A 24,404-nucleotide genomic window follows, 5' to 3' on the forward strand; every position below is an offset into this window, starting at 1 on the left:
GAAGCTTAATTGATTTTAACCAAAATAATTGGCACCAACTTCCTCTGCTGAGACAGTGCCTGAACCCACCCAGAGCCTGCTGAGTCTTTGGGGGGATTTTCATCAGAGCAAGGGTTATAGCCTGGTCTCAGGAACCCACCTGGGCATATGTCCCTTCCTGTTTCTGAACTTCAGCATGGCTTTTACCTCGGCACCTAAAGAAGAGGGGGTAGAGTGGGTATTTGGAGCATCTGAGACCACCATCCATCCCAATGGAAGAGGAGACATGATGGGGAGAGAGAGGGAGAGAGGGAGGGAAGACACTCAGTGCAGAGCACCCTGCAGGCCAGGTTGGCTCCAGGGAGGTCATTCCTGGGGCTGGCACCCGATGGCAAAGGAGACAGTAACAAGGCTCAGGCCCCACAGGAACGCACTGCTCTCTGCTCAGCTCAGCAGATGCTGAGGGTTAGGGTTAGGGTTAGGGTTAGGGTTAGGGTTAGGGTTAGGGTTAGGGTTAGGGTTAGGGTTAGGGTTAGGGTTAGGGTGACCAGGCCAGTAAGGTCCACAGAGGCACTTTCTCCTCCAGCAAAGTCAGAAGCTCAGAGAAGGCAGAGTTGGGGGTGGGGGTGGCAGTTAGCAGAGGCTGCCCTAACAAGCCCTGTTGGATTACAGATGGCCAACGACAGCACAGAGACCAGCGAGGCCGGTGAAGAGGAGGAGGACCACGAGGGAGACAGCGAGAACAAGGAGCGGACGCCCTTCATCCAGTAGCCCAGGACCCAGGCAGGAGGTTGAGTAGGCTGGTGGAGGAGATGAGGACCTGGCTGAGAAAGCTGTTCTGCGCTCGGTGAACTGATGCTGTAGTCCAGTGTGTGTTGTGTTTGTCTGCAGTCAGCTGAGCTAAAAAGCTGTTGATCACTGTTGTTTTTGAAATCAAGTGCCAACCCATCCCACGCAGTATTACGTCCCTCTGCGCCCTGTGTGTTACACTCTCCCTTCTCCCCCGTATCAAAGCTGTCCATCTTTGGGTCCTTCTCGACAGTTCTAGAACAGTCTTGCAAAGTAACAAAAGCCCACAGGCCAGACACGGGCAAAGGTGAGTTTGGACGGGAAGGTGTCATCACACAGGGCCGTCCAGGAGCTGTTCAGGCCAGTGACACTCTCGGCTGCCGGCCACCTATGCCTCTAACAAGAGCACTTGCCAATTTGGCCGACAGAAAGAGGGCAGGCCAGGAGATGTTTCCTGAGCCCATAGGTTTTGAAACTCTCCAAGTAGTACTTGTTTTCGGTCTGAGAGGTGACTCCCTTACGTCTGTTGGGTTATCTCACCATCAGAGGTCTGAGTTACTCTCCCCTCACCCTCTGGGGGCTGCTTCTTTCACTGGTTCTTATTCATAAGCATAGCAAGAATGGTATGGGGTGTTTTCGGGATGGAAGATGGGTTGATCCAAACACATCTGAGAACCAACCAGAGACTTCTACTTGGAAACCGTGTCTCCTGAGCAGAACCCCCCTTTAAGAAGTCCCACCACATGTGGGATCATTCACGAGACTCCCCTGTGTTGCGTACTTGCCATCGTTATCAGCAATTCTGCTATTTTTCAATCCCTGGCACTAAACAGCCACCTACACAATGGGTCCCCCAAGAAGAGCCCCCTTGCAGGCCATGTTTGGAGAAAAACCTGAGTTTCTCTTTTCTTGCCAGCCAGCGCCGCGGCTCACGAGGCTAATCCTCCACCTTGCGGCGCCAGCACACGGGGTTCTAGTCCCAGTCGGGGCACCGGATTCTGTCCCGGTTGTGGCCAAAGCCTGTTTTAACAGGTAACAAACTCCAGTGACAGAAAAGGTTGCTGTTCAGCACCTGATGCCAAATGTGCAGGTGCCCCCTCCTCTGATGAGAAAACCATCTGCAGACACCACGGGGCCCCTGTGCCTTGGAAATCAAGGACCAGATTACTTGACTGCAAGCTCTTGTTCAATCGCCTGGCTCCTAGACCCTTAAGAAACGCCCCCGCCCCGTTTGACTGGGCTTCGCGTGTCTTCAAGGGGCTACTCTTTCCCTCCTTCCAGGCCTTTTTGCCAAAGGGCCAGACTGACTGCCTCACTCACAAACCCAGTTGGAAACATTAATAGCTCATGCGGTTAGCACCCCAAGATTCTCTGCATTCCAGAAAACACTAGGGAGACTCTGCACTGCCCAGTTTCTCCTCCAACAAGCTTTAGGGCGGACCCACCTCTTCCCCCAAGTGATGGGAATAAATGTGTTTCAACAGTCACCTGTTTGGCTCCCAAAGCCTTTTGTAACAAACATCATCTCATGCACCAAGTTCCTTGTTCCTCTCCTAAGCTTGGGGTGATGACTTATTTATGCCAAATATTTATCTAAAGGGAGTTTCTCCTCATTGTGAGTGTACATGTGAAATACAATGACAAGAGAGGGTACTGCCCTAAGGGAGCCAAGGCATGAGAGAGTTTCAGAAAGGACACCAACACCATCCTCCTCTTCTGCACCCCAGGACTCGGCATCCCAATGCTAGGGCCTCTAGAGAGATGGTGGGTACTTATCCACCCAGCACCTTCACCCAATGCTGTATTATTGGTTGTGTTTTTCCTTTGTCCATGCCAAAAAGCAAAGGGAGTCTTTGGAACAAAGATACCCGAGGGACAATCCTAGGGAGGTGGTCAGAAATCTATCTTCTAGGGCTGAAGCAATGTAAAACCATGTTGTCCTCCTCCGGGGAGTGGGAATTCCACCTTGCTGATGTCCAGAGCGGAAGCACGGAAAGTCATTTCTCCCCGATCCGCTTAACTAGCAAGTTAATCCGGGACCCAGACACGTGCCACTTGGTTAGAAAACCAACAAACCTCTCCTCTTTCAGAATGTGGAAAGAGACAGCTAGAGTTTGGCCAGTAAGACCAATTTCTGCCAGGAAGGTTGGGGAGAAGGAAGCTGAAATTAGTCATTTCACATCCTCTCGTGTGGAGCCCCTTCTCTCCCGCCTCACGGTGGCTTTCTTCTCGCAAGTGTGAAGATCGTCTCAGTTTGCCTTAAAAGAACTGGGAAGGCTTCTCTGTAATTTAAGCTTCGTTGGAGTGAACTGAAACATTGTCTAATGTATTTGTGGCTTTAGAGCTTTTGTTATATTGTGCCTACAAAGCAAATTATGTTTACATAAAATATAATAAAGTATTCAGCATAGCATAACCCCGGCTGGCATTGTTTACTCTGCAATGAACACTTGTTGGATGAGCTACCCCGCTATGCACATGCAAACAAGGGGGAACTGAAAAGGAAAAATTAAAACCTGAGAGCACATTCCTAAATGAGACACTAAAGTTCCCATGGGGAAAATAGAAGCTGAAATAAACAAGCGTTTAAAAATGCATTCAAGGTGATGGATATGTGAGGTGAAGTGTGTGTTATTAGCTTGATTTAGCTATTCCACAATGTGTACCTAGTTCAAAACAACATGTTGTATGTGATTGATTCAATTTTTGTCAGTTAGTTTTTAAAAAAAATGTAAAAGAACTTCCGTTTCGCTCCAGCATTAGAACCACTAGATAAAAGAATTATTCAAACATCATATGCTGATGATGATGATGTACATTAGCATAGTTAAAAAGAAATGCAACCGCTAACACTTATAAGGCACCTACCTTGTGCTGCTGAAAGAGCTATGCATGTGCTAATGCACCTGTCTTCCTGATAGCTTTTGGGAGAAAAAAATCTTCCATTTGCCAAGATACAGTGGCAAGACTGATGTGCTGGGGAGCACCTGCACTCACCCAAGATCACACGGGTAGTAGGTAATAGAGCCTGAACTCCCCAAGTTCAAGCCTCACCTCTGCCACTTCAGACCATGCTCATAACAGTGCGGGCCTACTGCTTTCAGTAAAGGGTAAAAGAAAAGCAACCTGCCATGCATTTCAAGTGGTCAGCCCTTGCTCTCTAGAAACCCCTCAGGGATCCTGCTTCCCTCCAATTTCAAGGCTGTGCTTGTAAATTTGTTTTGCTTTGTAGCAGCTAATATGCATGTCGAGGCAGCATTTTTTTGTCCTGTCCCTCCATCCAAGTGTTCCATGAAGTGTTGATTTTAAAACTCACACATCTCAATGGTTTTCATTTTCATGATGTAAAATCCCCAAGGTTATCAACAAGATACATAAAAGTAAATTTCCAAGAGCAAGGATTTCATGAAAGAGACATTCGGGACTGAGGAGGCTGTCCTGTGTTTTACCGTATTTCTCAACAGGAAGTCAACAAACTCGAGCCACACCCCATGTTACTAAGATGCCACATATCTAAACATGAATTTACAAAACAGCAAAGTCCATCCCGTTGTCACTGAAATTCTGATGAAGTCATTCCATGTTCATGTATGTACTGTCTAATGCTCATGTTCTGTTTAAACGTGGCTGCACACAGCCAGCAAGGGGCCCCTGTCACATTCAAGCAGTCCAGCAACAAAAACTGGAATCAAAACTGTAATCCACATCTCCACTTACAACTCTCAGAAAGGGAAGGAGGCCTGCTCACAGTTGGAAATAATAATCTCCAGCACTTTGGATAAGGGGGTGAACACTTAAAAGTTACTCTGGGGGCTGACATGTGGCATAGTAGGCTAGGCCTCTGCCTGCAATGCAGGCATCCCATATGGGTGCCAGTACTTGTCCTGGTTGCTCCTCTCCGATCCAGCTCTCTGCTGATGGCCTGGGAAAGCAGAAGATGGCCCAAGTGCTTGGGCCCCTGCACCTACGTAGAAGACTCGGACAAAGCTCCTGGCTCCGGGCTTCAGATGGGCTCAGCTCTGGCCATTGTCGCTGCTTGGGGAGTGCACTGGTGGAAAGACCTTTCTCCCTGTCTCTCCCTCTGTGCCTGTAATTCTACCTCTCAAACAAATTCTTTTAAAGAAAACAAAAGCCACTCTGGGCATCGAGAAACACTTGTGTAAGAGCAAGGAGGTGAGAAATCTTCAAAGACATATTTGAAGAAGGGGTAGAACAGTATAGCTGAACTATAAGTGCCTAGGAATAAGTAAAAGACAAGAGGAGAAGCTGGTGGCAGGTTTGGAGAGGAGGGGAGGGAGGAGCTTTGAATCTTACAATCTTACAATTTTGGATCTTACAATCTTGGATCTCCAAGGAAAGGAATGAAGATTTGCAATGGTGTGGCCTGAAGCCCTGGATGTGGAGATGATGATGGATAGAAAATGTAGGGTGCGAAGGGAGGAGAGATGTGAGACAAGCCCAAAGGCAGTGACCTTGACCTCCCTAGCATTGGTTTGGTTCCTCCAGAAACAGACACTGAAACCAGGATTTGCACGTAAACAGGGCTGGGAAGCTGATCCCAAGCGGCACAAATAGGAAGCAGAAAAGAGAGAGGAAACGGAGGAAGCCGATTCGGATGTGTTGATGAGACGGTTGCCACCACAGGAGACTACGGGCCACAGTCAGCACGTCCAAAGGGTCGCACTTGAAGGATGAGCGAGCTATTGTGTTCATCCATCAGTCCCCATGCGCCACTGGTTGAGGAAGGTTCCCATAGCAAAGGCACTGCCTGCCTGCCTGCCACTCTTGTCTTGCCCCTGTGTGAACCAAGCATCCAGCACATTGCTGTAAGTAGACAGTGGCTGCAGATACAGCCGTAGGGGCCATTTGGCGTGCCTAGGAGCTGGGGGAGGGGGAGGGGGAAGTGGTGCCCACAGCTCCTAGTGTAACTTGTCTTGGGAACTTACTTGTTCTTCTGAAGCCAGGGGGAAGCTCTTGAGGCTCTCCACAATTATATTCCAGCCTTGGAAACCACTCCCTCGACCTGCCATCCCCTTGTTTCACACCACCCCTTCTGTTTTGCTTTTATGTCTGATTAACTGTTCTCTTCACTTGTAGACTGGAGTTCATGCTCAGAGGAGACAGACGGAACACCTCACCAGCCACCAGGATGCAACACTTCACTGGCACCATCTTGCCAAATTTCAGGTCTCATTTTCATTGAAACTAGAAGAATCTGGGCTCTTTGTCATACCATACTGTCTGTTCACCACATTTCAAGTGAGCATACACTGAGCATGGGACCCTATTCCAGGTCCTAGAAATAGAAAGGAAATAAGACACAGACTCTTCCTCAAAAAATTCATAGTCTAGAGCTATTCCATCCAGTAGAAATCTAATGTGAGCCCCATGCCAAGTTAAGCTTTCTAGTAAGTAACACATTGACAGTAGAAACAAATTTAGTTTTAATACATTGTATTTGATCCAATGAATCAAGAATGTTATTGTTTTAACAGACAATCCACATAAAGAGTATTAATGAGCTAGTTTACCTTCTGTTTTCACACTAAGACTTCAAGATCTGGTGTATATTTTCTCCTGACAGTACAACTCCATTTGAAATAAGCACATTTCCAACGCTCAGTAGCACCTGTGACTGGTGGCTCCCATTTTAGACAGACAATTCCAGAGACAGGGCAGAAATGGACACCAAGACATACAATATAGTTTCAAAGAGGCCATGTGAAAGGGCAGAGTGGGGATGTAAAGCAGGGAGGAGCCAGCCCTACAGTGGAAGGAGATGGTGAGCAAAGTGTGGCCTAGAGGAGGCGATGCTTGAGTGAAGTCTTCAAAGATGCACAGATGTTCACAAGAATAAGGAAGCAAAATCACACAGTGTACTGTCTAGTACACAGTAAGCACTCAATGAACAGTTCCTTTTCCCTACTGTCACTTGCCAGTGCTGGGAACTATGGCATGCTTGGGAAATGCTCAACAGCTCCCTCCTCCAACCTTTTTTAAAATATTTTTTAAGATTTTTTTCATCCTTTTTTTGAAAACAGAGTATGTATAGCATCCAGTATTTTCCTTCCATTTGTTTGTGGTGGCAAAGTGTGTGTGCATGTATGACCACAGGTGCGGGTGTGTTTGCACCTTCACTGGCATGAGCAGAATGAGCAAAGCTCCTAATACCTGCTAAGCAGAGCTGCTTTAAGGCCTGTCAGTGGGGAAGCACAGGGCAGATTCATGGGATGGTCCATGTAGCTACTGCACGCATCAACAGGTAAGAGATTGTTACGACTGGATTTTAGAAATCCCTACATATTATTTCAAGGGTTCTGGATTTCATACTAAAGGTAGACGGATTAGTTAATAGGAGAATGGTGTCAAGAAATAAAATATGGGAAATTTTCCCAAAATGAACATCACCATTTTACTTGGCCCAGCTGTGAGAGGTGTAACAGATGGTGTACCATATTGTAGCGACAGTTCACTAGCCAGTTTTCCAAAGTCCATCCATAGTCTATTTGGTCATGAGTTAAGATGACCACTAAATTGGCAGGAGTTAGAGGAAAAGAACTGCTTTCTCTTTCAGGAACAGTGAACAGGGGAGGAGGAGGTACTGAAGGTCCTGGATTTTCACCAGCAGCTGAAAAGTCTTTCATGGGAGGCCCCAGGAGAACAAACGATCACATAGAGAGGCAGCATCCCACTTGCCATGCTCACAATCATCCTGAGAGACTGGGGTCATTTCCAAACACTGCTGCAGGTCAGAGTCACATTTTCATTCATGTGAAATTTAATTAACAACACTAGCATTTACTAGTACACATACCCCAACTGAAATGCAAGAATATCTTGAGCAGTAAGCATTGGTATCATCTGCTCTTACAGAGACGAGCACTGAACTTCAGAGAGATTAGGGAACCTGCCCATGTTTGCTCAGTAAGAAAGCAGAGGCGTCCGGTCTAGAACCCGGGACTCCATGTGACAGCAAGCAGCAGAGGAAAATGAGGGCCAGCAGCTCTCACTAATATCCTCCTGGCAACAGTATCCCCTCCCTCTTGGCAATGAAAAATAACTCACTCTTCACTAGCTCCAGGGTCAATCAAAGTGCTTTCATGAAGGCTCTGATTAGTCCACCTTGGGTCACAAGCCTGTCTGGAAGCCAACTGTTGAAGCAGAGGGATGCTTATCCTGATTGGCCTGCCTGGGTCTTGTTACCAGTTCTGTATGTGACTGGCCATGGTGGGATGGGCAATGTATTAGTCACCTTTCTGTTAGTACAACCGAAATACTTGAGAGAATTGTCTTAGGAAGGAAGGTATATTTTAGTTTGCAATTTGGTGGTTCAGAGTCCAAGATTGTACAGTCCCATTGGTGTTGGCATCTAGTGAAGACAGAGGTTAGCAGAAGATGATTGAATGGTGAACCATAAAGCAGAGACACACAAAACACACTCTTCATCTACCCTTGGAATCTCCTTGGAATGCCATGATAATTCCATCATGGGCCTCTTGCTAGCAACTTCTTCCAATCCAATCACCTTCCAAGGAACTCACCTTCTGACACATAATTTGATCAAGCACCACCTTCATCCATCAACTGTTACCATTAATCCATTTACCATTAACATAAGATTTGGGAGTTTCAATGTCTGCATGAGTGTGGGAAGCCCAGTGGTGTTCAAACCCTAACAAGGAACCTGGTTGACAAGCCTATACTACCAGAACAAGTAGCATAATGATAGCCCCTCGTGGAAGAGATGTTGGGCCATCCACCCTGAGTCCACTCCACCATAGTACAGAACTCCTATCTTGTGTCAGATGCAATCTGAAGTCCTCCTTTTTTTTTTTTTTTTTTTTTTTTTTTTTTTTTTTTTTTTTTTTTTTGACAGGCAGAATGGACAGTGAGAGAGAGAGACAGAGAAAGGTCTTCCTTTGCCGTTGGTTCACCCTCCAGTGGCTGCCACGGCCTGCACATTGCACTGATCCAAAGCCAGGAGCCAGGTGCCTCTCCTGGTCTCCCATGCGAGTGCAGGGCCCAAGCACTTGGACCATCCTCCACTGCCCTCCTGGGCCACAGCAGAGAGCTGGCCTGGAAGAGGGGCAACCGGAACAGAATCCGGCACCCCGACCGGGACTAGAACCTGGTGTGCCAGCGCCGCAAGGCGGAGGATTAGCCTAGTGAGCCACGGCGCCGGCACAACAGTCCTCCTCAAAAGCCACCACATGAGGTCTTGGTACATCAGAGTTCACCTGTAGTCAGTCCTGGGTGCAAACAGCTTTCCACCTCAAGTACCCGCACTGATATTTCTTCTTCTGTGCCTGTGGGCTTATTTAGCATAAGGCAAACCCATAATTTCTGCAGAATGGAGTTGGGAAACAACATCCTCAAGGGCAGTCTCAACCAACAGAGGACAGGGGCCAGTGGGATAAAAGCCCCTGCTTCCTGTCCTACTGTGTCACAGTCTGATGCGTGTTGCACATGAGTCCCCTTGGTAGCACTGAGCCTGGTTCCCCTTAATGGTTACTCAGTTATTAGCATGACCTGGGTAGTTTTCCTCCCTACCTCCTCCTATTCTCCCAGTCTCGACTCCTGCTTCCTGAGATCACCTTCCAAATAAACCGCTTCCACCCATGTTCTTTGCTTGCGAAGTACTTGGGGAACCCAAATAAACATAGCAGCTTGAGGCTGGCACTGTTGTATAGTAGGTTAAGCCTCTGCCTGTGATGCTGACATCCCATGTGAGCACCTGTTCAAGTCCCAGATGTTCTGCTTCTGATCCAGCTCCCTATTAATGGCCTGGGAGAGCAACAGAAGATGGCCCAAGCACTTGGGCCCCCAACACCCACATAGACAATACAGAAGAAACTCCTGGCTGTTGGGGCCACCCAGGGAATAAACCAGCAGATGGAAGATCTCTCTCTGTCTCTTCCTTTCTTTCTATAATTCTGCCTTTCACATAAATAAATAAATCTTTATTTTTTGACAGGCAGAGTTAAACAGTGAGAGAGACAGAGAGAAAGGTCTTCCTTTTTCCATTGGTTCACCCCCGAAATGGCCACTACAGCCAGCGCACTGTGCTGATCCGAAGCCGGGAGCCAGGTGCTTCTTCCTGGTCTCCCATGCAGGTGCAGTGCCCAAACACTTGGGCCATACTCCACTGCCTTCCAAGGCTACAGCAAAGAGCTGGACTGGAAGAGGAGCAACCGGGACAGAATCTGGCGCCCCAACCGGGACTAGAACCCAGTGTCCCACGCCGCAGGCAGAGGATTAGCCAAGTGAGCTACAGCACCGGCCAATAAATCTTTTTTAAAAAAGAACATTTTACATATATTAACTTACTGACCACTCACAAAGCACCCTATAAAGTGAATCGTATCAGACCAAGAATGTGGTGCAGTAGTTGAAAAACCCACCTCCAAGATTGAGCCCTAGCTATTCTGCTTCCAATCCAGTTTTCTGCGAATGTGCACCCTGGGAGGCAACAGATGATAGCTCAAATGCTTAGATCCCTACCACTCATTCAGGGGCCCCAAATGGAGTTCTGGGGTCCTGGCTTCAGCCTGGCCCAGCCTTGGCTGCTGCGGGTACTGGTAAGTGAACCAGCAGATGGAACATTTTTCTCTTTCAAATAAAATAAAAGTAAAATTTAAAAATAAAGTACATGGTACTAACCCCATTTTACTGGGAAAAAGAAGCTCCAAGAAGTTCAATAAAATGCCTAAACCAAGCTAGCAACCAATTTCCAGCATCTGAGCCCAGAAAGACAGCCATGCTCACTCCAATGCCCAAGCAACTGAAAATGTACACTACTACTTAACAAGTCGGAAAACACTATTCAAAAGCTAGGCTAGTGTCACAATTAAAATGACTTCTGGGGCCCGCCCTTCTCAGTTCTCAGGGAGGAACAGGGATTATTTCTGTTTTCCTGACTCTGCAGAACTCCATCCAAGGCCAGTGGGAGGGGCCCACCAGCCCTGATGAGTTAAAGGGCTGTGCAGGGAAACAGGGAATCGGACCAATACCAAGAAGCACAATATAGTTGTTTTCTTTACTATTTGCAAAAACAGGCTCAAATCCCTGTTACTGCACAACAGGCTTCAGTCAAGTTGACTGCTGATGGTAGGGGTGCTCTGATTACAGCCTTTGTTCGGGGGCCAAAGTCTGCGTATCCCAATGAGCCCCTGAAACTGATCAACCAGCAAGGCACAAAATCCAGTACATCAGATTGACAGAGTATTTAGTTATTAACTGGATGAATTGAGAGTATATCAGAAGCTCCTGTTCTTATTCAGGATTGATTCATTCTCTCCCTCTCTCCCCCACCCTCGTCTCTGCAATATTAAGGAGATTCAATTCAATTCCACAAATATTTGCTAGGTTGGCCTTTGTGCATGGTCCTGTGTTACATGTGGTGAAGGATTCAGAGATAAACAACCAAGAAAATCCCACTGCTAGAAGGTGCTATCAGACAGGGACACCAATTGTTAGAAAAACCTAGAAGCCTAAAAGGGAAAGAAAGAGAAAGGGAGAGAGAGAGAAGGGGAAATAGAAAGAGATAGAGAGAGAAAATGAGAATGAATGAAAGTATGTATTTCTCTATGGTATGAAGGTGGAGTGGGCTCCTAGTTTTGCCTACCAAGAACTGATGGTACATTACTAACAGCTCTGTGGTCCAATGTAGGGACTCTGGAAACATACGGACTGAGTTTGAATCCTGACTTGTCGTTAACAGATGTACAACCTCAGGGGCTGGCGCTGTGGCTCACTTGGTTAATCCTCTGCCTGCAGCACCAGCATCCCATATGGGCACTGGGTTCTAGTCCCGGTTGCTCCTCTTCCAGTCCGGCTCTCTGCTATGGCCCGGGGGTGGGGGGGGGGCAGTGGAGGATGACCCAAGTACTTGAGCTCCTACACCTGCAGGGAGACCAGGAGGAAGCACCTGGCTCCTGGCTTCAGATCAGCATAGCTCTGGCCATAGCGGCCATTTGGGGGGTGAACCAACAGAAGTAAGACCTTTCTCTCTGTATCTCTCTCACTAACTCTGTCAATTAAATTAAATTAAATTAAATTAAATTAAAAAACAGATGCACAATCTCAAACAAGTTACTGAACCTCTGAGCCTTTTCTTGTCTCCTCTGTAAAGAGGAAGCATTAAAACATATCAGGCTTCAGTGTATTTAATGCTCAAATGAGTGCCCAGCACAAGATAAGTGTAAGGACCTCAATAGACATTTTTCAAAAGAGGAAATCCAAATGGCCAACAGACACATGAAAAAATGTTCAGGATCACTAGCCATCAGGGAAATGCAAATCACAACCACAATAAGGTTTCACCTCACCCCGGTTAGAATGGCTCACATACACAAATCTACCAACAACAGATGCTGGCGAGGATGTGGGGAAAAAGGGACACTAACCCACTGTTGGTGGGAATGCAAACTGGTAAAGCCACTATGGAAGACAGTTTGGAGATTCCTCAGAAACCTGAATATAGCCCTACCACATGACCCAGCCATCCCACTCCTTGGAATTTACCCAAAGGAAATTAAATTGGCAAATAAAAAAGCTGTCTGTACCTCAATGTTTATTGCAGCTCAATTCACAATAGCTAAGACCTGGAATCAAACTAAATGCCCATCAACAGTAGACTGGATAAAGAAGTATGGGATATGTACTCTATAGAATACTATCCAGCAGTAAAATAAATGAAATCCGGTCACTTGCCACAAAATGGAGGAATCTGGAAAACATCATGCTGAGTGAAATACGCCAGTCCCAAAGGGACAAATATCATATGTTCTCCCTGATCGGCAACAACTAACCGAGCACCAAAAAGGAAACCTGTTGAAGTGAAATGGACACTATGAGAAACAGTGACATGATCAGCCCTTGTTGGGACTGTCGATGAACAACTTAATACTTTATCCCTTTTAGTATTTTTTTGTTCTACTTAATACTATTGGTTGAACTCTTTAATTAACACACAATTATTCTTAGGTATTTAAATTTAACTGAAAAGTGATCCTTGTTAAATATAAGAGTGGGAATAAGAGAGGGAGGAGAGATACAGTATGGGGCATGATCAATCGAACTTGCCCCAAATGGTAGAGTTAGAAACATGCCAGGGGAATCCAATTCAATCCCATCAAGGTGGCATGTACCAATGCCATCTCACTAGTCAAAGTGATCAGTTTCAGTTCACAACTGATTATAATGAAAGGATTAAGAGTCAAAGAGATCACATAAACAAGACTAGTGTCTGCTAATACTATCTGAAAGAATTAAAAAGGAAAGAACGATCCAACATGGGAAGCGGGATACACAGCAGACTCACAGAATGGCAGATGTCCTAAACAGCACTCTGGCCTCAGAATCAGCCTATAAGGCATTCAGATCTGGCTAAAAAGCCCATGAGAGTTTCTCAGGCATGGAAAGCCAAGACACTCTGGCCAAAAAAAAAAAAAAAAAACAAACCCACAAAACCTAAATGAAACATCTCTGCAAGTGAGATCCCAGTGGAAAGAACAGGCCATCAAAGAAGGAGGTACCTTTCTCTGAAGGGAGGAGAGAACTTCCACTTTGACTATGACCTTGTCTAAATAAGATCAGAGTTGGCGAACTCAAAAGGCTTGCATAGCTTTGGCAACTCATGACAAGAGCCTAGGGTGATCACTGACACCATAAACAAAAGTGTGAATTGTTAAGTCAACCACAGGAGTCACTGTGCACTTACTCCTCATGTAGGATCTCTGTCCTTAATGTGTTGTACTATGTGAATTAATGCTATAACTAGTACTCAGAGTATTTTACACTTTGTGTTTCTGTGTTGGTGCAAACTGTTGAAATCTTTACTTAGCATATACTATGTTGATCTTCTGTATATAAAGATAATTGAAAATGAATCATGATGTGAATGGAATGGGAGAGGGAGCAGGAGATGGGAGGGTTGTGGGTGGGAGGGAAATTATTGGGGGTGGGGGGAAGCCACTATAATCCAAAAGCTATACTTTTGAAATTTATATTTATTAAATAAAAGTTAAAAAAAGAAATCTCCCCAAATATATCTTCCTTTTGGGATTGACTTCTCCCACTTGAATGCTATGCTAGTGGTTCTATGAACCAAGGATCTCTTGCCTCCTCCACTCAAAAGGGGCTTCTGACCCAGCAAAGGCCAACTGGATGTTTCAGTCATTTGAAGCTTAAGAAAAGCAGAGATGAGAACATGGGAAAATAAGCAAAGCCTGTTCAGCCTGCAGGTGGTATCCTCAGGAGGCTCCCAGAAGTCCATGATACCAGGACCCAGAATTGACCAGGTCTCTAGTCCTCCCCAAGCCTGAATATTCAAAATTGATTCTGTAAAAACCAAACCTGATTTCTGCTGCAGACAACCCAAGATCCCATCTGACTTTTAAGAGATCCTTTAAACCCGACCTTGAATACCTTGGTAACTGTAGCTCTGGATGGTTCAGCTTCCTGACTGTACTCATACAGCCAGCGCTTCTATTGCCCAAAGAAGTTCAGGATGTGTAACCCAGCAAAGGATTTTCACCATTGATCAGAAGTAAGAGGCAGAGACAGAGCATGCATGCCGAAACACAGGTACATGTGAAACATTCTAAGTTGTTAGTTGGAACACAGTGATCAAATATTCGAAGTATCCCAAAAGGGGGATAAGGAAGAGCCACTATGCACAAAAGAAGTAGTTTCCAAATTTATATCATTTGCATACCGACTTTTTGTGATTTTTGTCATATGTGGACCCACTCTATCATCAATATAATTATTATTTCTTTTAAGTCAACTGGCTTTTCAATGTATTTTTTTACTGCTGGTAAACCTTTTAAAACTTATTACCACAGTTAAAAAAAACCAATACCACTTATTATGAATTTAAAGCACTCAATCATCAACATTAATACAATGGAGCCAGGTTAGGGGTTCCCACTTATCAACTCTGGGAAAAATTTGAGCATCAAAATCAATCATGAATTCCTGAAATATAAAAATCCTTAAGTCTACCAAAAAATTATAAATTACAGTTGAATACCGACAAATAAATACAGAAGCAACCAGGGAGTCAGGAAATCCACTGCACATAAAAGTCTGCTGAGAAACATGTCATTTACCTAGTCTCAGAACATGTCCCTGCAATTTACTTCCTAATCTCAAAGTGGAAAATTGTAGCTTTACAGTTCAGAGACCTCACAGGCTATACCTTAACCAAGGGATCAAAGGGAACATCACCAAAACACACAAACCACCAATACGGGCTCAAGAGGAAATATCTAAAAGGATATCTAAGAGGAAAATCTAAAAGTGGAGCATTCTAAAAAGTGAAGCTAAAGCAAAAATACTGGCCTGTACTCTTCACAAATTGTAAGGTCAAGAGGGCCCGAGAGGCTGAAAAGCTATTACAAACTAAAGAAAAGTAAAGAGTAGAGAGATGACAACCAAATTCAAAATGTGATCTGGGACTGGGTCCTTGACTGAGGCAGTGGAGCGGGGTTGGGGAGGGAGGGAGGGAGGAGGAACACTATTGGGACAATTGATGAAATCTGAATATGAAATACAGATTAGATCATAGCATTGTACAAGTATCATGTTACTTGATTCTAAGTGCATTATGTCTATGTCATCAATTTCTAGGAAACACACACTTTAGTACTTAGATATAAAGTAGAACAATATTGCGAATGTTCGCTTAGGGTTCAAAGAATTTTTATATGGAGAGAGAATGGAGAGTATACAGCCAATGGAGCAAAATCTAAGTAGGAGGAGAATTTAGGAATATGGTCTAAAGGAGTTCTACTATTTTTACAACTTTTCTGTAGTTGAAAATCACATTAAACTTAAAAGTTACTAGTAGAACGCTAACAAAATTAATAGAACTTAGAATCTGGTTTAAACACTGTTGCCTGTTGAAGCCTCTGATTGTGAGACCAGTTTCTTGTTAATAAAAAAGAGATTAGCAAGCTTTAGAAAAATTTTAAAAGATATGCCAACATTGAATTAAAATTGCCTGCTTGACAGCATAATCAAGATTGAAAGAGCACTGGGAAGGGAGGATTACTCTCCCAGGGTGATCAATGCTCTGTAATGCACGTGCCCCAGCGGTATGAGATCCACACTTTGGGAAAAGCTGCCTTTGAGCACCAAGACTCAAACAACTTCAATCCACTGAGCAACTGGAAGCAAAGGGAGGCAGGAGGCCTGGGCATCTGACTTCCCTGCGTGGCTCTTGGCTGAGAAGTCGTGCCAGTGCGTAAAATTGAATACCCTGGTTTTGTCTGTAAGACCAACAGTTTTGAAACAGATCTTACTGCTGGGTGGGGACAATATTTTCTCCAGCCAGCTGTTTCTATTTAAATGCTGGCAAGATCCAACTTCCACAATGAATCATCAGGACAGAAGTTTTGTTTTCCCCACACCAGGAGACTTGGATGTAGAAAGAAACCATCTGTCCGCCACTCCAAGCTGCCAAGTACCTGCAGTCCCAAAACCAAGATAGAATTCCCCCAGGGGTCTCCCAAGATGGTTCCGGTACTTTGAAAAGGATAGACTTCAGCAATACCATAGCCACACCACTGAACTTTCAACTGTGGTACTAGGATCTTAGGGATACCCAACACCGTTTATTCATCAGCTAAGCCATCTGCATGAGTTCTTCATTTCATCCTTTCGCCAGCCTACATGCTCTCCTTTGGTAGATGGAGAAACTGAAACTAGAAGAAGAAACTTGCCCTGGTCCCACAGCCAGCAACATGGTGCCAGAATCCAGACTCTGGTGTCAATATGCTGAAACACTGTCAGTATTTCAGCTACGCTGCCCCACAGTAATGGAAGGGGCACCTTGGTGGGTTTTCAGCTGCAACAAGGTCAGTAATATTTGAATTTCAAACAATGAGTAATTTTTTAGTGCAAACATGTCTTGAATATAGTGTGAGACATGCTTAAACTGAAATATTTGTTGTTTACCTGAAATTCCAATTAAGTTGGTATCCATCCTGCATTTTTATTTCCTAAATTTGGAAACCCTATGCCTGGCAGACCCAAACTCACAACACCCATGACTTAACTGTTAGGCTACCAGACTCAGCTACACCACTGAGACCCACATGTCCTGGAATCAATCCCAAAAGTATTTATACTGGCTGGCACCGCGGCTCACTAGGCTAGTCCTCTGCCTGTGGCACCGGCACACCAGGTTCTAGTCCCGGTTGGGGCACCAGATTCTGTCCCGGTTGCTCCTCTTCCAGTCCAGCTCTCTGCTGTGGCCCAGGCAGGCAGTGGAGGATGGCCCAAGTGCTTGGAAGCACCTGGCTCCTGGATTAGTGCAGCACACCGGCCGTAGTGGCCATTTGGGGGGGTGAACCAATGGAAGGAAGACTTTTCTCTCTGTCTCTCTCACTGTCTAACTCTGCCTGTCAAAAAAAAAAGTGTTTATACTTAATGCCCTCTTGCTAATTTCAGAATTGGGGGCAGTAGGTGGAGTTCTAGAAAGTTCTAGAAAGATACTAGAGAATCCCACAGTCTGGTGAGGAGACAGAGAAGACTGAGGCTCAAGTCTTGAAAACCTGGGACAAGCCTTGGACTGAGCTTTGTCACCTGAGTGACCTCCATGAGAACTTGTCAAACAGGGAGATTCTTGACTCCAAGTCCTGACCATCTGAACCAAAAATTTTAGGGGAGGAGCCAGGAAAACTACATTTTCATAAGATCGTCACACAAGATTCTGATGCATCCTGAAGTTTAAACCCAACTGGACCAATCAATAAACCCTGAAAACTTGATGTTACTTGAAAGAAACAAAACACAAAAGCCATCCATTGTACAATTGCATTCATATGAAATGCCCAGAACAAGCAGACCTATAGAAATATAGACAGACCATGGACAAGGAAGGGGCTCATCCAATGAGCATGGGTTTCCTTGTGGGGCAGTGAAATCTTCTGGGATTTGGTAGTGGTCATGGTTGTATAACTTATGACTATACTAAAAATCATGGACTCATACATGCTAAAATGAATTTGGGGCAATTGCTACAGCACAGCAGGTTAAGCGACTATCTGCCAGGCAGGCATCCCATATTGGAGGTCAGGTTCACATCCCAGCTCCTCTTCCAATGCAGTTCCTTGCTAATGTGCCTGGAAAGCAGTGGGTGATGGCTCAAGTATATGTATGGAAGGCAAGCATGGAATTCCTGACCACTAGGCTGGCCTGCCCCAGACTTCACAGCCATTTGAAGTTTGAATCAGTGAATGAAAATCTCACTCTATTTTTCAAATAAATGAATGAATTTTTTTTAAAAATGATGAATTTGATGCCATATGAATTATAATCCAATTTTGAAATATAATTAAGTTTAAATCATAATGAAACAAAAACAACTAGAATGTGAACTTCATTTCCTCAGTTCACAGCCAAGGTGTCCAGTGGTACGTGGGGTAGAGCACCCTTTGTTAAAGTCCCCAGTGCAGCAAGCAGGCCGCACATGCACCCTATCACCCAAGTTTACCCCACATCATCATCCTAACTGCTTCATGAGCAAAAAGTTTCTTATTTTTCACAACACCTGTCTATTTCATGGCAAAAGCTACATATTTTTGTCTATTTTCTCAAGTCGGGAAGAGACTCTAGCTACACTCAGTAAATATTTGCAGATTTGTTGGCTAGTGGAAGATTCAGTTCAAAGGTAGCATGTGCTTACATCACAGACAAATCGCCCTTGTGGTGGACATGACCCACAGCGTTAGGTGAGAAGGAGGTAGAGCCTGGTGGAAAGACTGACTCCTCGGAGACAGACAGACATGGCTCAAACACCAGCTTCATTTGTGCCCTGTGCCATGGGGGATGGCTGGGCTTGAGCCTCTGGTCTCTGGAGCTGTGCACACACGGTCTGGAGTCTCTGCTACTTGGCTGTGTGATGAGTGATCTTCAGTAGTTGGCAGACATTCCCTGTATTCTTCTTCTGTTACTGCTTAACAAATCACCACAAACTCGCAGGCTTTAAAACAGCACACATTTATAATTTTGCAGCTTCCATAGGTCAGCACCCTGGACATGGTGTAGTGGGGTCCTTTGCACAGGACATTGCCACTGTAATTAAAGGCATCGGCAGGCGGTGCCCATATTCCCTTCTGGAACCCAGGTTCCTCTCCCATGCACATGGGCCCACAGGCCATCTCTCACCATGGCAGCCTACTTCTCCCTGTGTGGAGGGCCTGGGCCCTGTCTCTAAACGCTCACCAGATTAGATCACATAATCTGATAAACTGCTTATTAATACGATGTCACCTGGTCACAGGTTTTAACTCTCTGCAAAATCCCCTTACACTTGTGGTACTCTGTTTGGTTGAAGCAAATCACAGGCCCCACTCCTGCCCAGAGGAAGATTATTCAACAGTTCGGGTCCCAGAGGATGGACTCACGAGGGGAAGGGCAGGCTGGACCAATCAGTTTAGAACTTCACCTGAAAGTTCCTTTACCTGCACCTGGATTTCTCCTATCAAACTACAAAATAGGACAAACACCCACTTTACAATACTGCTGAGAGAATTAAGTAATCAATCCTACATAATGAGCCAAGCAGTGTCTACTCTCCTTTAGGAAGAACAGCAGAAACCAACCATGATTGTCCACAGGCAAGCAACAGAACAACTGAATGGCCAACGCACTGAATTGACTAAGGGCACAGCTACACAAACTACACGGACTTCATAAATTTTGGCCCAACCACTAACTGACTATCTGTGGGTCCTTGGGAAAACTGGTGTAAACTTATGTAACCACACCACTTTCCTTACATGTAGAATGAGGCTAACAATGGCCACCAGCCAGCTGGCTGTCATGAGAGTTAATTGAGATCATGTACACCAAGCACTTAGCTCAGTGTTTGGCTCATAGAAGTTCAAACAACCACCACCAGCATAGCTGGACAATTTCAGCTTCACTAAGGGGAGCAAGTCTCAAAAGACAGAGTGACAAGTATATATTTCACAAGCTTCAAGTTTCATTGTGAAGCAAGAGAATTGTTCCACAAAGTCCTTGAACTTGCACTCTGGACTCTCCACAGTGCGTACTGATGTGATAAGCAAAGCACTTGACCTGCGATGTGGATTCTATTACACCTCCTTGCCTGAAATGAGTCTAGGAGCCCTGTGACCTCAGGGGTTGGACAATTTGATCTCTGAGTGCTGCAGATCCACACTGAGATGGACTGAGGCTTGATTCTGCCCGGAGGGAAAAATACGTCTGATCATAAAGCAAGCAGGAGATCTTTGTTAGATGAGGGTGAATGCCTTGTTTTCCTCTATGAAGATCTTTTGGAGAAAACATCTGCTGTATTTTAGCAGACGTGGGGGTTTGGAGCCATTAAAATGCCAATTTCTAATAGCAGTTCTTCCTGGCCCATAACACCACAGAGATTTCTATTTTCTCTGTCATTGGTTTTTATACCCTGTGGATTTTTACAATGGACATGCATCCTAATCCAGAAACCAACACAAACAAGCCATGTTTGTGTGCATGCACACATATGTACATGTGTGTGAAGCTGAGGGTGGCTGGGGCACCTCTGGACCTCGGAGGGCACTCCTGAGAGCCCCTGAAAGGCCGCTGAGAGCGCCCAAGGGAGTGGTTCTCAAACTTGAATTCTGTGTGTGGATGGCAGTGGAGCTTGTGAAAAGTCAGTGGAAATAATGACTGGTGTATTTCCAAGGATTTGACTGAGGGTGCCTGGTGACTCCAAGGATCCTGTACTCGCACAGGCACCAGGCCCTTGTGATCTTGGCACATTCTGGAACACTCTTTTCAGGAGCCAGGTTCTTCTTATGGTGGAAATAAAAAGAACTGGGAGGTTCTGTGTCGTTTCACATGGAGAAGGCCCTGTCACACACCTGGCTGCATAGGTCAGGGTGCAGCTTGCCAATTCTCTTTTGAGATTGTCCATACATTTTAAAAACCACATGCTAATGGTATAAAAAAGTGTACAGATACGTGGTTGCATGGAAGTTTGTTTCAGTCCTATCTAATCAAATGCATGTGTAGATAAATTGAAAAACACAAATGGGAGGTCTTTTGTGAAAGGCACCTGCTGGCTTCTCCCAACCAGGGAGGACCCCCAGCCCAGAAGGACATTCAGGACTCATCACGGCAGGTTCTCGCCTGAGCTTGGACTTGTCAGGAGCCTCCTGCCACCTGGTGGTCAGTCAAGGACACACTGCTAATTTGTCTGCATCTCCACTCCACTCTCCTTCCTTGATCCAGCAAAAGAATTACTGCACCTACGTCTGGTGTGGCCAGGAACTTTGCTGCCTGATGGTGTTGAAAGGAACCCTGCTGATCACTAGTAAGGTCATTTCCAGTGCTGAAACTGAGGGCCAAGGGGGAAGTGGTTTACACGTGGTCCTACATCAAGGCTGGTAACTCCCCATAAAGACGCTTCCCGCCATATAACAGGGCTGATTATCAATCAGTCACCACGGGGGTGGGGTGTGTGAAAACACATTCATCTAGGAGCCCATTCCTGGAATTTCATATTGAGAAATTCTAGAATGGGCTTCCTCAAAGTAAAAATACTTTAAATTCCACAGTATTTGGGTGTTCCCTGAAACACACACACACACACACACACCATTAAAAACCATCAGAAGGCTCTCAGCCAGTTTTGAGTATGATCGTGGCCTATTTAGGTGGAATTTCACACTTTACAAAACTTCTGCTCTATCGCTCTTTGATCTTCACACCATCTTATGTAGGCACGATCCCCATCCTGCAGCTGAGGCAGCCGAACTCCACAAAGGTCGTGCTCATTCTGCAGGGTCACATAGCTAATTTCTGAGCAATTGCAATCCCATATCTTCCTGCCCCTGGATGGCTTCTTGGCTGATTTTCTACGTGAGCCAGCATTGGACGATTGACTTCCATCTGTGCCAGTTGTTAAAGGATAGCATACTACATTTTTCCCCCTTAACTACATTGAGAATCCACAACTGGCAAAACATAGGGAAAGATCTGTTTCAGATGTGAACATGAAACAGCCCCTGCCTTCCCGTGTTGTCCTCTGAAATTCACCCTCACGTTTACCCCTACTCAGGTCTGGTTACTCCCATACATGCAGTGGTATGATGGCAAATCCAGTTTCTGGAATAAAAGCTCTTATTCGTAGCTACAGTTCTGTGGTATAAATGATCCCACCATGGTTAACTTTATGCTATCAAGGACTGAACATTGAACTTGCAAAATTTCTAAATACTTACGAATTTGTTCTTGAGTGCTGGCAGGAGCTGATCCCTACACACACTCATGCCATACATTTACACAGTGCGACCGAGCATCAGAACAGCCCTGGATTAGTTTGATTTGCTACTCGTATGGTCTGAGCATTAAGTGTTCCCTAAAAGCCAGGATGTTGAAGACTTGGGCTAAGGAGGGGCTGGGACTCAGTGGGAGGCCCTTCTGTCATCAACAGTGTGTCTTCCTCCACACATGGCCCTGGCACCCTCGCAGAGGTTAAACCAATGGCACTGCCCAGTCTTGGACTTGAATTCCCTAACACTGAGCTAAATAAAACTCTTCTCTTTATAAAGTTAGTTATCTCTGGTATTATAGTACTGAAAATCTGAATAATACACAATTACTGCTATAATAAATCAATATAAATTTATCAACATGAATTAAACGAAATTTATTATCTTTCTGTTCTGGAGATTAGAAGCTCATCTTGGATCTCTCTGGGTTAGAAGCAAGATTTTAGCAGAACTGGCTGCCGTAATCTGTTTCCTTGCCTTTCCAGCTTCCAGAGGCCTCCTGAACTCAGCTTGTGCCTGCTTCCAGCAATGGTATGTCTTGGACCTCTGCTTCCGCCATCACACCACCTTCCCATTAATTCCAACCTCCTGCTTCTATCTTTAGTAAGAACCCTGCCAAGCCAGCGCCCTGGCTCACTAGGCTAATCCTCCGCCTTGCGGCGGCGGCACACTGGGTTCTAGTCCCGGTCGGGGTGCTAGATTCTGTCCCGGTTGCCCCTCTTCCAGGCCAGCTCTCTGCTGTGGCCAGGGAGTGCAGTGGAGGATGGCCCAAGTGCTTGGGCCCTGCACCCCATGGGAGACCAGGAGAAGCACCTGGCTCCTGCCTTCGGATCAGCACGGTGCCCCTGCCGCAGTGCGCTGGCCGTGGCGGCCATTGGAGGGTGAACCAATGGCAAAGGAAGACCTTTCTCTCTGTATCGCTCTCTCACTGTCCACTCTGCCTGTAAAAAAAAAAAAAAAAAGAACCCTGCCATTCCATTGGACCCACTCGGATAACCCAGGGCGATGCGCATTTCAAGATCGCTAACTTAAATGTATTCTGTGCATCTGGGAAGTCCACTTTGTCCTCACAGTCACAGGTTCCACAGGTTAAGCTGTGGGCATCTTTGAGGGGTCATTATTCTGCCTTCCACAACACCTCAGGGAAGGGTGCAGGAGATCCTGAAAGGGCCGGCACTCATCATCTCATAGAGGAGAAAAGTGGAGCTCAGAAGGTGAAGTTCTGCCCAAGGCCAGATGCTTTGCTAAAAGTGGAACCACAATAAGAGATATTTCCGCCCATATAGTCTCACCCCAGAATAAGAGGCAATTCACCCCAAAGTCCTACCCCCTCTATGAAAGAGCCCTGTGATAGAATCCTGGCCTTCCAACATCTATACATCTATTTTACCTGAAAGTTAAGGTTGTATCAGCCAGGATTCTTTTTTGTTGCTAAGAACACCAACTCCAGCAAGGAAAAACAGAGAAACAGGGGATAGGAGCATGGGCTCACAAAGCACACAAGCTCCTAACAAGTAAGAATGCAAGCTCCAACAAAGCATGAACCATACCTCTTTTGTTCTTTGTTATTTCTCAGTGTGGGGCATAGCATCTGGTCCATAGAGCAGGGATTTGTGGCATATATACCCTAAGATGACCCTTGGAGAGTTACACCCCTATATAATTCCTTCCTCCTGAATGTGGGCAGAAGCTGTGACTTGCTTCTAACCAGAGAGCATGGCAAATGTGATGTTGTCATTCCCTAGCTTGGGTGACTATATAGAAGACTCCATCTTGGCAGACTGCGCCAAGGGATCCTCCCTTGCTGGCTCTGAAGAAGTAGGGAATTGTGTCATGAGTGCGCCACATGGCTAGAAACCATGAGCACCCCATAGGAGCTGAGAGTGACCTTGAGCAACAGACAGCACTAAAATGGAGTCCTTGGTCATAGAACTACATGGAAGGGAATCCCGCCAACAACCCAAGTGAGCTTGGAAGAACCTTCCCCAGCCAAGCCTCCAGGGGAAAACATCCCAGCCACTGCCTCAACTCCAGCCTTCTAAGACCCTGTGCGGAGGATTAGTAAGACCATATTCCTGAGCCATGGAAAGCAGGATATCCAATAAGTATGTACTGAAAGTCAGGAATGAGAGGGAAGCAGAAGGGGAGGGCCATGGGACAAGCAGTAAGTAGGTGTGTCCCTCCCCCCCCATAACACACTTGAGTTTACAACCCATGAAGCCAAGGCCTCTGAAGGCATCATTGTTACTGCCGCACACTCTTGGTGGGGGCCAGACAGCCTGAGAATCTTTGGGTGCCAGGGACTGTCTCTTCTGCAGTCCCAGCAGGGGGACATCAAGT

General features: G+C 45.7%; 1 protein-coding gene and 1 long non-coding RNA gene across 2 annotated transcripts in view; one reads left to right on the top strand and one right to left on the bottom strand.

The window, feature by feature from the left end:
• The window catches only part of VAT1L (vesicle amine transport 1 like), a 169,937-nt gene extending 166,753 nt beyond the window's left edge, over positions 1–3,184 (top strand). Inside the window, exon 9 of the mRNA XM_008257643.5 lies at positions 652–3,184. Coding sequence (XP_008255865.1) covers positions 652–750 — 99 coding nt within the window. The 3' untranslated portion in view covers positions 751–3,184. The remainder of the gene's footprint in view (positions 1–651) is intronic.
• LOC149121026 (uncharacterized) overlaps positions 1–24,404 on the bottom strand; it is a 104,746-nt gene that overhangs the window by 45,504 nt on the left and 34,838 nt on the right. The window lies entirely within an intron of this gene.

This window comes from Oryctolagus cuniculus, chromosome 18 (assembly GCF_051225735.1).
Source record: "Oryctolagus cuniculus isolate XC-2025 breed Fujian yellow rabbit chromosome 18, ASM5122573v1, whole genome shotgun sequence".
Classification (NCBI taxonomy): Eukaryota; Metazoa; Chordata; class Mammalia; order Lagomorpha; family Leporidae; genus Oryctolagus; species Oryctolagus cuniculus.